At 38.6% G+C, this 12,893-nt stretch overlaps 1 protein-coding gene across 1 annotated transcript; it reads right to left on the reverse strand.

Annotated features, from left to right (window-relative positions):
* Positions 1-7,712: 7,712 nt before the first annotated feature.
* Positions 7,713-12,893, reverse strand: LOC112557672 (ribulose-phosphate 3-epimerase-like). The gene is made up of 5 exons (XM_025227663.1): positions 12,605-12,893; positions 12,065-12,172; positions 10,944-11,078; positions 10,390-10,476; positions 7,713-8,841 (listed from the first exon to the last, which is right to left on the reverse strand). Exons 1-5 carry the CDS (start codon positions 12,863-12,865, stop codon positions 8,719-8,721), a joined length of 714 nt encoding a protein of 237 aa, XP_025083448.1. The 5' UTR covers positions 12,866-12,893; the 3' UTR covers positions 7,713-8,718.

Here is a 12,893-nt window from a genome sequence, read left to right on the forward strand (position 1 = left end):
TAGGGAACATTATCCTTACCCAATCATTAAAAACATCGTGCACCCCACTAGTCCCTTGAATCAAATAATTTGAGAAAAGGACGATCATGAAGAGAAGATAAACCTATCAGTCGTTGTGACTGCACACTGCTCACCATGTCTAAGATTTCAAAATGGTCCGGAGCCTGGGGCTGATGCTGCTTTGAGCCGTGTACATTCTGCCAAGAGGAGATCATCCAGACGCACGAACATCGCGTGGCCACGACGTGCCTCGGTCTGAAAGCCGCTCATTGTCCGCGCGTGCGCAGACCGTTCCAAAGTAACACAGTGTCAACAGCGGAACTGGCGATGACCACGCCGCCTGTTTGCACGCCAGGACCGGTAACTCTCAATAAGCCAACATTCCTGCGATTTGTCACCTTGGGCAACAAAGGTCTGCTTCTGGCGATGTCACAGCGAGGCTGGGCTGGCATCAGAGAGCCGGCATTATGCAGTTATTATTTCCCTCCGCTGGCTCGTCGCCGTCTTGTTTGTCCACGATCCGGCAAATGGCTTCTGAAGTTTGAGATTTCCGCTATCATGTTTGATACAAACACAGGTATTCTAAGTTACTTCGCATAAAATTTCGCGCCTCTGGGTCTTCCCACGGCGTTTCGACATCATGTATTAAAAAAACAAAACAAAAAAAACAAAACAACAACAACAAAAACACACGCACACCCTCGACAACTAGAGAGTCCGAAGAACAAACAAAGACAGATATACATTAAACTGGAACACAAAAGAGATTGAAAAATACCAGTGCAAGAAATGGTTTAAAAAAAAGTTCATGAACAAATCAGAAATCGTAAGCATGTAAAACGACGAGGACGACGACGACGACGACATAGTTATTCTTGCATATAAAGCACTAAACAAATAACAAAGCTAAAACAAAACAAGAAATAAAACTACTACAATAAAAGAGTGAAAGAAAAACAAAACGAACAAACGAACGAACCAACCAACCAACCAACCAACCAACCAACCAACCAACCAACCAACCAACCAACCAACCAACCAACCAACCAGCAAACCAACCAACCAACCAACCAACCAACCAACCAACCAACCAACCACAACCAACAACCAACCAAAAACCAACCAACCAACCAACCAGCAAACCAACCAACCAGCAAACCAACCAACCAACCAACCAACCAACCAACAAACCAACCAACCAACCAGCAAACCAACCAACTAACCAGCCAGCAACCAACCAACCAACCAGCAAACCAACCAACCAAAAACCAACCAAAAACCAACCAACCAACTAACCAACCAGCAAACGAACCAACCAACCAACCAACCAACCAACCAACCAACCAACCAACCAACCAACCAACCAACCAACCAACCAACCAACCAACCAAAAAACCAACCAACTAACCAACCAACTAACCAACCAACCAGCCAACCAACAAACCAGCAAACCAACCAACCAACAAACCAACCAACCAACCAACCAACAAACCAACCAACTAACCAGCCAGCCAATCAACAAACCAATCAACGAACCAACTAACGAAACAACCAACGAACCAACCAACCGACCGACCAACCAACTAAAGAAAAGTATCTGGCTAGTGGAGTGCTCGGGAGGAATAACCGAAGAGACAGTTAAAGGTGAGGCCAGGCCAGACAGGACAATAGTCTCCCCCCAGTCACGTTTGGCACCGCCATTTTCACCAACGTTTCACAATTTCATTAACGTGCTGTGTAAAGTTGATCTGTCCCAGAACGTGCTTCGTGTCAAATGTCTCACGTGGCGGACTCCTCCTCACTACGCGACTACCACAATACAGCACGATTGTCTCCCCCGTTGCCTTATATGGATTGATGGGGTCGGGGGGATCAGGGGGTCGGGGGTGGGGTGGTCAGACATGCATGCAGCCATGGGTGGGGTCGTCCTGGCCAAGCAAGGATGCCACTGACCGGGCTTACTGGTCGTCTGATGTTGAAATAAACTGCATCTCCGAGATTCTTGAATTAAAACACGGCAGTCATGTCTTTGTGAAAGGGAACTGGCAATAATGTTTGTTGTTTGCTTGTTTATGAATGGGTGTTTAGAAAGGCGTGAATATTTTTCTTCCCCTTTCTATTACGCCATCTGCAATTTAAAAGTTTTCATTATTATCGTCGTAAAATTTCATTTAATTTGATTATCGTTCCTCTTGGTTATAAATTTTCAATTTTTATCAATTCTCTCTTCTCAATTTCTTGCTCGCCGAAGTCTATTCTCTAATCAGATGAAGTGATGTATCATGATGTATCTTAACCATCTGCTCAAATCCGAACTCATATAGCTGAAATAGCACAAAAATAATACATTAATATTAGTAGAGGCATGGATATTCCCTGAGATATATTTACCGGTGTTTTAAAGTAGATAGTTAAGATATTTCTATTTAGAATGTATAGAAAGATATTTTAATAGGTTAAGTTGGAAACATCAAAGTCACTTCTTTAATTAAAGACAAAAATCGACAGCAGAGACTGCAAGATTGAATGAATCGTTTAACAAACCCATCTGCCTACAAAGATGTAAACATCCAAAAAACCTAAGAAAACAATTTTACTATAAACCCAAGCATTGTCACTACAGAAGGTTTGTCTCCTTGTGACAGGCTCCATCTCTCGCATTCCCACAAAGAGCATGAAGAATCTAAGAGTGTCCTTCTCTTTGTCCCATGGCTTTGCCTGACTTGGTCCTGCTCTACAAAAAAGGCATTGTGTACGGTGTTTGCTCGTTCTCGACAAATGACTTCGAAATTGTTTACATGTTTGGGTGTAGCGCTGTGCCGCCAGCGCGAAGTGGACCGTTTCCCCCGGCACTGGGGGGCAGTCGGGCTTAAAACTTCACTCTTAACTTGCTTGTTCTGTGGAGTTGATGCCTTCTCTCTCTTTGCTTCTTCTTCGCAAACATCGAGCATGTGCACAATGTGTTACAGTCTTCGTAGGACAAGAAAAATATTCGTCAGGGCTGCTGTGCTTGTCTTCAAAATACTTTGCTCCTACAGCCTCCTCTTTAAAACATCAATGACGACACTGCTCTAGCCTTCCTCAGTCTTATATATATATAAAACGACATAAATGCAAATTTTGGTCTGGTAATATAAAAAAAAAAGAATAAATGAAAAAAAACTCTTTCTTTTGGAGAAAACCCAATGCTAAATTTCTATGTAAGGGATATATATTAGAGAAGACAAAGGGGAGGATCAAAGGTAAGTTACCAAAAGATAATGAATGTCAACCGAGGTTGGTTCCTGCTGATTGCTTTTTTTGTGCACTTTAATTACATCTGATGTTTATTTATGCCATCACAAGGACTTCCTCGGGTTACATCATCAAACCAGTCAGACAAATTTCACGAATATCAATTTAAATTTTTAAAATTTATTTACGCTGGGACTGGCAGATTACTTTTGACAAAGCTTGCGAAAAAAGCAAGCGCTTAAAGAAGAGGTCACCAAACAATTAGAATGTGCGTGCGTGTGCTTGTGCGAAGGAGTGGAGAAGGAGAGAGAGAGAAAAAAAAATGCACGATGCACTTCGGTGACTGAGGCGCCGGCTGCAGCAGCCGAAACTCATCGGGTGAAGCTGATTAGGAAGGGGAGGCCACGCTAATCTTTCATGTCTCACACAACATTGGCTCCCACTTCTTTAATATTCATCAGCAATCCTGGCTTTTGTATCCCCCTGCTCCCGTCCCCCCGGTGAAATGGCCGGCGGTATGATTTATCATGTCCCCCACTCACTGCTTCTTTCAGTCTTCACTGCTCGTTCTTCCGACTCGTCGCCACGGAATTACACGTTTGCTCATGCGCAGCCGAAGCACTTAATCGGCGCGTAACTCCCCTCTAATCACCCCTCTTCTTCTCTCCCCCTGCCGCGTGAAAATTAAATGCGCGGAAAAATTGCAATTAATTAGTACGTCTTTAGACTTTGGCGCACTGATCAGCTAATTAGAGCCCATGGCGGCCAGGCGCAGGGGTGGCTGTACCCTTGGATCTGCCTGCACAGCGGGACCAAAAGCTCGCACGTTTGATGGAAATTATAATCGTATTGTGCACCCGTTTCACGGCTATACCCGAAGAAAATACTGACTATTATGTAAAATTCTAGAACACTGAAATAATAGAAGAATGTGCTTGAAGCATTGACAGCTGCATAGCATCTTACGATTTGTCTGCCGAAATGGAAGTACATGTTAATGACAGTGAACACTTGTTTTTATTATTTATTATATTTAAATATAATTTAAAATTTGAATACAAGTCTGACTGTTTTATGCGAAACTTTTATAAACCTTATCAAAGATATTCAATTTAATCCTGAGAAAATAGTCTCTCTGTTATAGACGTTTAAAAAAAAAGTTGATGCGTTGTTTCAAGCAAAGCAAAACAAAACAAGCTGTGAACAGCGACTGTATATTTATGTAAGTTTGCGCCGAATTATGGTCTACTTGGGTATATGATTATGGAAGTCATAGTCCGTTGGTAGCTAGATTATCTAAAAGGGCCTCGGTCTGTCCTTTATTAGACTTCTAAAAACTTGTTTGGTGTGTTTTTACTAGTCTCCTATAGCAATATTTTGCATTTTTTCGCCAGTCTCTTGAAGCAGTGCTTTGTGTGTTTTTACCGATCTAGGGACTATCATTCTATACACAAGCTTGCCTGTCTCCGGTAACATTTTTTTTCTTCTTCTTTATTGCGCCATGGCTTTTCTCAGAAGGAAGTGATTTGCATGTGCTGGTTTGTCTCCTCCTACGCTTGAGGGAGCACGAGGCATCTCGGCTATTGAGGGCTCAGTCCTGTCCCTCCACATGGCGCTCTTCACTTCGCTGCCTGCGCAGACACCGGCCAAGAAGGCACGCGCGTTCGTACGAGATGATGAGCACGGACAGTAAATTGGTGGGGAGGGTGCTCAGGGTGTGTCGAGTGCAGGCGACAGTTGGCACCCAGACCGCAGCATGGCCCGTGGGGCGCAGTAATGAATACATCAAGGACTTTAACCACTCAATGGCAGTTTTTGCGGGCGTCAGCTTTTGCCGCTCCAAGTTCGCTTTCTCGTCCTTCCAGGCTCCTGAAGACAAAGGCTGCTGCCACGTTCAGGGCACAGACGGTCCTTGTCTAGCGACTCAATTCTCCTCCAGCTTCATGCGGGCGATTGCTCGCAAAAATCGTCACAACTCTTATTCATAGGCCGATTATACCAGTGCCAGAAACTACCATTCACAACCAAGTTGTATCACTGCAAGAAATTATTATTCGTAGGCCAGTTATACCAGTACAAAAATATAATTGACATTCTTAGCCAGTAATGTCAGTGCTTCAAGTTTGTACTCACAGGACAGTTAGAAGCGTGAGAAGTTATCATTCATAGCCAATAAAATAAACTACAACTCCTGTTCACATATCCTACATCCATACTTTTGTTTATAGAATACTGTCACTGTAAGTGCATCTCTGATGTCAAAAGGGTAAACACACACAACAGCGAATTGCAAAAGACCATTCGTGAAGGTTTCTAATTGTCTACGAGAATCTTATGGTTGACCCATTTTATGTCTTTTGCATCTAAAGTGTGATGAGCGTATAATACCGAGCTACCACTGCCCTGACCTATTGCTTCTCTTAGCTTTCGAGTCGGCCTCTGGTTTTGGACGCAGAGTGCGCGCGCGCACACTCACACAGATACAAAGCCCTTCCTCGCCCAAACAGACATAATCTTAACAGCTTATCCTGTCACTACATTAGTATGCAATTCCACATTGTCACCTACAGCTTGAAGTTAAAGGTATCAGGAACGGCAGAAGGGAAACTACTCCAGGAAAGATTTAATAATAATAATAGGAACTTACAACGCGCAGCATCACAACCAAGATAGATCACACCATCTTCGGAGACCAATAATGATAAATGAAAGATAACAGCCAGTGAGGTACGTATAAGTACACTAAACAACATAAACATGAGGTACAAGAATAAGGTATGAAGGGATGTAGAAACTATAAACAGTGTAAGATGGAGACAGTATTGCCAGGGAGTTAAAAATAGTAATTAAGGGTTAGTATTTGGCGAATGTGATGTAGAAGATATTATCTAATAGTAATAGATATTATCTAATAAAATAATAATATAGGCATATAAATATATTTAAAAATTAGATATTATCTAATGATAATTTGAAATTGTAAAGCGAATTTTCCTGTGTGGAAGCACACCCAACTATCCATGACAATCCTAATTGTTACCGACTTGGAATTAATATTTAAATATCTCTGTATGTTGCTTTTCTTACCGTATGAATTAACATGAAATTTTTTTTTCTTTTCCTTTTTATTTCATGATGGTTGATGGTTTAATTGTGTAAAGCTGTATTAGTTTTTGTTACATCGTATGATTCCTACTGACACTGTTCTCTGCATGCTGTTTAAAATAAAAGGAGTAAAGTAGGGGAAGAAAAACAAAGATCATGCAACGTTGACAGTTGACGAAGAGAGAGAAAGAGGAAGAAGGCATCTTAGTGAGACTGTGCCGCTTTTCAAGTCACATATTGGCAGAGTCCTTGAATACTGACAGCAAATGGAGGTGTAAGGGAGGTAACTCAACACAGTAATTTATCAGTGACCTTTCTTGCATGCTGAAACTTTCAAAGCATGCGAATTTTGATATATTTCTATTGGTACGAAAACATTCAACTTGTCATTTTTTAAAAAAAGATTTAACGTTTTCAGCGACTTGTACAAAACAGTCTATTTTTACAATATAACACTTCATCTAGAAATGATTGCTCAAATAATTTTTTCACTTTCTCTGTATCTGCAATCCATAAATATAATGATGGCTTTGTGAAAGAGATCTACATCAATGGAATACAGCTTGAGGAGGTGAACAACTTCAAGTACTATAGAACCACTATAGAACTTTGTAAAAACTGCAGCTCCAAGGCAGGCATTCTCATTAGGATCGTGATGGCGACAACTAACCCTAACACTAGGCAGGATATGGCGCAACAGCACGATCAGGTTTGCTACCAAGTACAAGCCACAAAAGTCCCCAGTAATACCCATCCTACAGTATGGATATGAGATGTGGACTCTACTTGCTGATATGGAGAAGAAAAAGCACCTGAGGAAGGTACTCTGAATATTCTACACAGATAAGGTGATTTTTGTATAGAACATGGTTGCCACCTTGGTGGAGCACTAAGAACCCCTTTTGGTAACTGTCAAGTAGTGGCCTGAGTCAGCCATGTGAGGCAGTGCAGCACACTTTCAGAGTAGCTTGACTTGGAGGGACATCTATGTTAAGGTGACAGAGGAAGAACTGGCTGACAAACATGAAGGAATGGACAAATCGTTCCATGCAGGACCTGCTCAAGACAGGCCTGTGGCAACTCTTGCTTGCCTGTGTTTATCCGCCATCCCCCACATCCAGTGCCAGTCGACCAGCATAGCTATTTGGCAGCTGGTACCAGTTAAAAGAGAAATGAATAATATGTTGGGAAATAGACCTGCTTTCTGAAGCAGGCATGAATTGCATAATTTGTTTTTAACACACATTTATGCGCTTAAGAGATGGATGTCAGACTTGATTGCTGTCTTCATCGTGTTAAAGGTAACAAAACAACAATAATAATAATACACCTAAATTGTACATCAGACTCAAATACTATGGAAAAGTCAAACATTTATATAGATCATTTTATTGAAATCCTATCTACAAATGAAGTTCAAGGTGACAGACAAGTCCTCATTTGCAAAAGCCATTCTCATTTGAATCCCTATACAGGAAATAAAATGCAGGACCCCACCAGACTCATCTACGTACATCATGTGATCATGAAAGTACTGATAAAACTACAAACAAAAGGTAAAATAAAATTTGTTTAAGGCTCAAAACTTCATCAGTAAACAAAATGGTGCACTGCCGGAAAAAATACTTAGCTCCCACCTGTGTAAAATAGCTCCCATTAGTCACTCAACCTGCCAGCATGACAAACATTTGTTATCAAAGCACCAACATAATGTGCACAGATTAGATTGCAGCCTCTTAAAGTTTCTGTCCACATTATATGAAGTCTTATTTCTATGGAAGAGTATTATATTCTGCTTACTCTAATATGCAGAGTTATCACTTAAAGAAAGGCAAGAAAATATAAAATACTAAAGCAGCAGAAGGGAAAAGAAACTTAAGTTTTACTTAAATTTTGTACCACATGCAGCAGGTAAAACAATGCATACACATCCAATACTTTAATTTTGTAAAATGAAATAAGTTATATTGCTCAATTTATTGAGCACATTCATATTGATCATTTGAAATCCAGAATTGTATATCTTCTTTGCAAATACCATACACTTAAATGAGCTACTAAGCTAAAGAGCAACAAATTTCTTTCAAATTTCCTACAAAGCAATTAGTTTCTGGTTGAGACAGAGAATGACAAACCCAGTTTTCAAAAACTGTACGATGACCAATACAATAATTTTAAGAAATATATTAAATCATCAAAATAAAGCCTTCCAACAACAAGGTTATTCCCATTTCTCTTATTCAAAAATCAATTCTTTACAGCAGAAAGATCTTGCTGGTTGCTGGTCAAAACTTCAGTCAGAGACTGATATAAATCTGACCAAACTAGATACATCGCTCTGTAGCTATGAAACTTTGTTCTCGAGGTCTTCCAAATCAATTATCTCTCTAAGTGACTCCTTTGTATAGCTTCGTCCACCGTATTGCGCATGAACTGGATTGCCTCCCTTGGATTGTTGTGTCGAATAAGAGCACTTCCAGACACAATCACGTTAGCTCCATTCTGCTCACAAAGAAAACATGACGATTGCAATTTTTTTCCTTGTCAGTCATATTTCCATAAGTACATATATACAGGACATAATGCTCTGCTAGCTTTAAAACGTTTTAAATTGTTTTGTTTCACAGGTGATAAAATAAAGCTGCAAATAGTGTTAGCAAAAGTACAGTGGAACTGTGCTGTGTTCATTTACAGCAATATGTGGTTCTGATAAAATGAAAAGTAATTTAATCTTACTGGCAGACTTCTTCAACACTTTAAACTGCACAATACAAAAAATTGTGTAATGAAATATACCTATGTGTGTGTATACTCCACATATAAAAGGAAAGGGCAAGGGACATAACAGAACTGTGAACATAAAATGCTAGTTCTATAAATCTGACAAAGTAGACAAGACACAAGCATTATCTAATCTTGCTATTTGTTTCTAATTTAGCAACATAAAATTTTTAATTCACTAAAAGAGTTATGAACAAAATAATCACTAACCATATGTTCGACATGGTGCTTACATTTTGATTGTGTGCCTACAGACTGTGCTCCATAATGAGTCACACAAACATTTAAAATAACCTTCCTAAAAGGAATTAACTCAACAATATGCAGTCATAAGCTCGCATCTTCCTTAAGTCATTAGAAAGTGTCAGACTATGTTGTATATCTACTAAAGAATAAAATTTTAATTAAAAAGGAAAAAAATCTGATTTATAATGGGAAGCAAGTTCCCATACCTCTAGTCTTCACATTTATAAATTAGAATAGCTTTCTTTAACCAGTGCAAATGGCAAATGCAGGAAAATGGAAAAACTGATACAAAATCAATGAGTGGCAAGGAAAAAAAAATGCTTTGCTGAGAAATATTTGCAGATTTTTTTAAAGTCCAATTTCCTTATTGATTTGCCAAACAAAATTCAATGCTTCAAGCATTTAGAAATGCAAGATTTTTGCAATTTCAGATCTATAACCATAATTTTATTTGAATTTTTTTCAAAACTGAGTAAACTTTGGTATCCACCAGTCTAGCAGCATCAGCATGAAGATAATGGACTTAAAAGAATGTTTAACAATGTGTCTAGATTTACCAGCAGTGATGAAATAGACTAAGATCAGAAAGGATTTGCAATTATTATTTAAACAAATTAACAAGAGAATTTTTATTCATTATATTGCCTTTGTGTTTACATGTTTCGGGCAGAAATAGTCAAAAAGGGGAGTAAAAATGCTGCTGCTAATGTACAAAAACAAACAGCAATATTCATTTCATTTGACTTGCCTTCCTAAGTGAGCTGAGTGTTTTATATGTCAAGCAGCTATCTGTAGTATATAAGGCATCAGCAAGACTGCTGACACCATTGCTATATCTTTTATACTTATTATTCTCATTATTGAACTTTAAAAATGCCAGCAGTTATTTCTGGTGGACTTTTTCTAGGTCACTCCAAAAAGGGGACACATAATAAAGATAACAAGTATATTGATATGGTTTTTAATACAGGCAGCAAAAAGTAATTATCCTTTTTATATAATAAACAAAGTCAAAATACTCACATCAGCACACTGCTGAATTGTGCTTGGCCCCACACCCCCATCAACTTCAATGTCTAAATTCCTATACCTGTCCCTTAAAAATTGGACCTGAAACATATAATAGTTGCCAATAAAAGAAATCAAACTGAGGAAATATGTTTATTAATGCAGTGGACAGCAAAGATTTCTAGCATCTTTTGACAATACTCAACAGACATGCCTTTTCACTATTCATGTGATATAAAAAGTTTATGGGCTAGACAATTATTTATGTAAAAGGACCACTCTAAAGCTCTTAAAAAAATCACTCACAATTAACTTAAATGAAGGGATATTACCTTCAGCAATGCCTAGTAGATATCAAGCAATAGTGAATTTATTGTAGCATCACAGTTGGTAACAGATTTGAGGCAACAGATTTGAAGAGCTACTTCATGAATACGCTCATGCCTAGACTTTGCCACATTTTCAGAACTGAGAGGCGACAAGTGAGTCATTTATTCATTTAATTGAAAATGATAAGTTCAACAAGTAAGTACTCTAAAGATAAAGTACTAGCAGCATCACTATATTACCTTGGGAAGGCACTCTGAAATGAAAGCTTGACCACCAAAGCCGGGGTTGACCGTCATTACAAGAATAAGGTCGACCATGTCGATGTACGGCAGAACCACACTAACATCAGTGGGTGGATTGATTCCTAAACCAACCTAAAAAATATTTATTTAAATATTCGTTGCTTTGATTTGTATACTACAAGTATACCGACTTGATTAAGGCACAATTTTCAAAACATATAAAACTTACCAATAAGAAGTCATTAATATGGACATAATTTATATACCCAGGAATATCTTTAAGAGAATACAATAAAAATTTGAATTGACAAAAAAAAAAAAATAAAATGAATGTCTGCATCTAATCTGATTTTAGACCCATCTTTAAATGATTCTATTAGATTCATCTGTCAGAATAAGTACCTATTTCAGTAGTTATCTAACAGCTGCAGTGTCAGTGGCAGGCCTACTACAAGGTAAACACACCATATTAATCCACATTCCAAAAGAATCAATGCATGAAGCACGAAAATGGTTAAGAATTCCATTCCAGCTGGCATATTGCTTTACAATGAAGGAGTGTGTGCTATAGTACTGAACAAGATTGCAGCTATTTGTCAACATCTCTATTGGAACTGTGTAAACTGCATTAATCTGCAATGGTTACAATTTACCAAATAAATATAACTTAAGATCTATTAACAAGAGTAAAGAAACTGTCATGGAATTATATAGACCTGCTCTGTGTATGTGTTGAAGAGAGACTATGGAGATGCATATATCTATTCCCTTTATATAATCTAAAAGCATTAAAAATATAGACAATTAGTTTGTATTTACTGCTTGATGCCATTGAAATTAAATACCATAACCAATAATGATAACCCTTTCTACTTTTCATCTTGACAGAACCCATTATTGTATTTTTGTTGTAAGTTAACAAATTGTTCTGTGTTCACGATTAATGTAGATTTTAAGATAATTAGTTATGAGGTATATACATAATTATAAATAAACACTTTAAGTCACTGCAACATTTTACTTGACTATGACTTACTCATATTATGACATTGCTAATCATGACACAAATCATTTCACATTCAAAGGATTCCAGAGCACAATAAATGTTACCTCAATACCTTCATTCCCGCCTCTTTAATCTTTCTTATGCATCTTTCAGGATGAGGTGTAGCTTCATAATGAAATGTGTACATGTCTGCACCTGCGTCGGCCATATGTTCAACCCACTGTAAGTGAAAGAGATGTAAATGAACTGGTGCAGTTGTTTCTCAAAAACAAATAAGAAAATCTATGCAATCTGACTCATCATTTGTCAAAAACTGACACTCAAAATCAATGTCAACTGTCTTCATAACTCCTGAGTAATAATTCCCATTTCGATGCCTGTCTGTAGTCAAAACCTTCTACAAGCCTGAGTTTATGCTAGATAAATCCCAAGTTTTTAATGTTATTTATTAAAACTGTATGGTCTCATTGAAAGAAAATGGTCTAGTTCATAATCCTTTTAAACTTGTACAGAAACTGGTCGTAAATCAACAGTCAAACAAATCATGATATGCAATTTACACATGCAGACAATTTGAATGTTGCTAGCACATGCACATCCCATTAGTTTCTATTGTACACCGTAGCAGACGACATTTTCTGGCGCGACATACCGTCTCGGGTTTCTCCACCATCATGTGCATTTCCATAAAGACCCCAGGAAGCTTCGGTCGCAAACATTTGACCACAGGATGTCCAAATGTAAGATTAGGCACAAAATGCCCGTCCATCACATCAAGATGCAAGTAATCAGACCCACAGTCCATCAGCCTTTTGCATTCGGAAGCTAAGTCGGATAGGTCTGCGTTGAGAATCGAAGGCCCGATCCTGCACGAGCAGCCGTTCGACAGCGCCATTGCGGCTTGCAGTGTCATGCAAAAACTGAATCGGCTTTGAAACGGT

Source organism: Pomacea canaliculata, linkage group LG2 (assembly GCF_003073045.1).
Source record: "Pomacea canaliculata isolate SZHN2017 linkage group LG2, ASM307304v1, whole genome shotgun sequence".
Taxonomy (NCBI): Eukaryota; Metazoa; Mollusca; class Gastropoda; order Architaenioglossa; family Ampullariidae; genus Pomacea; species Pomacea canaliculata.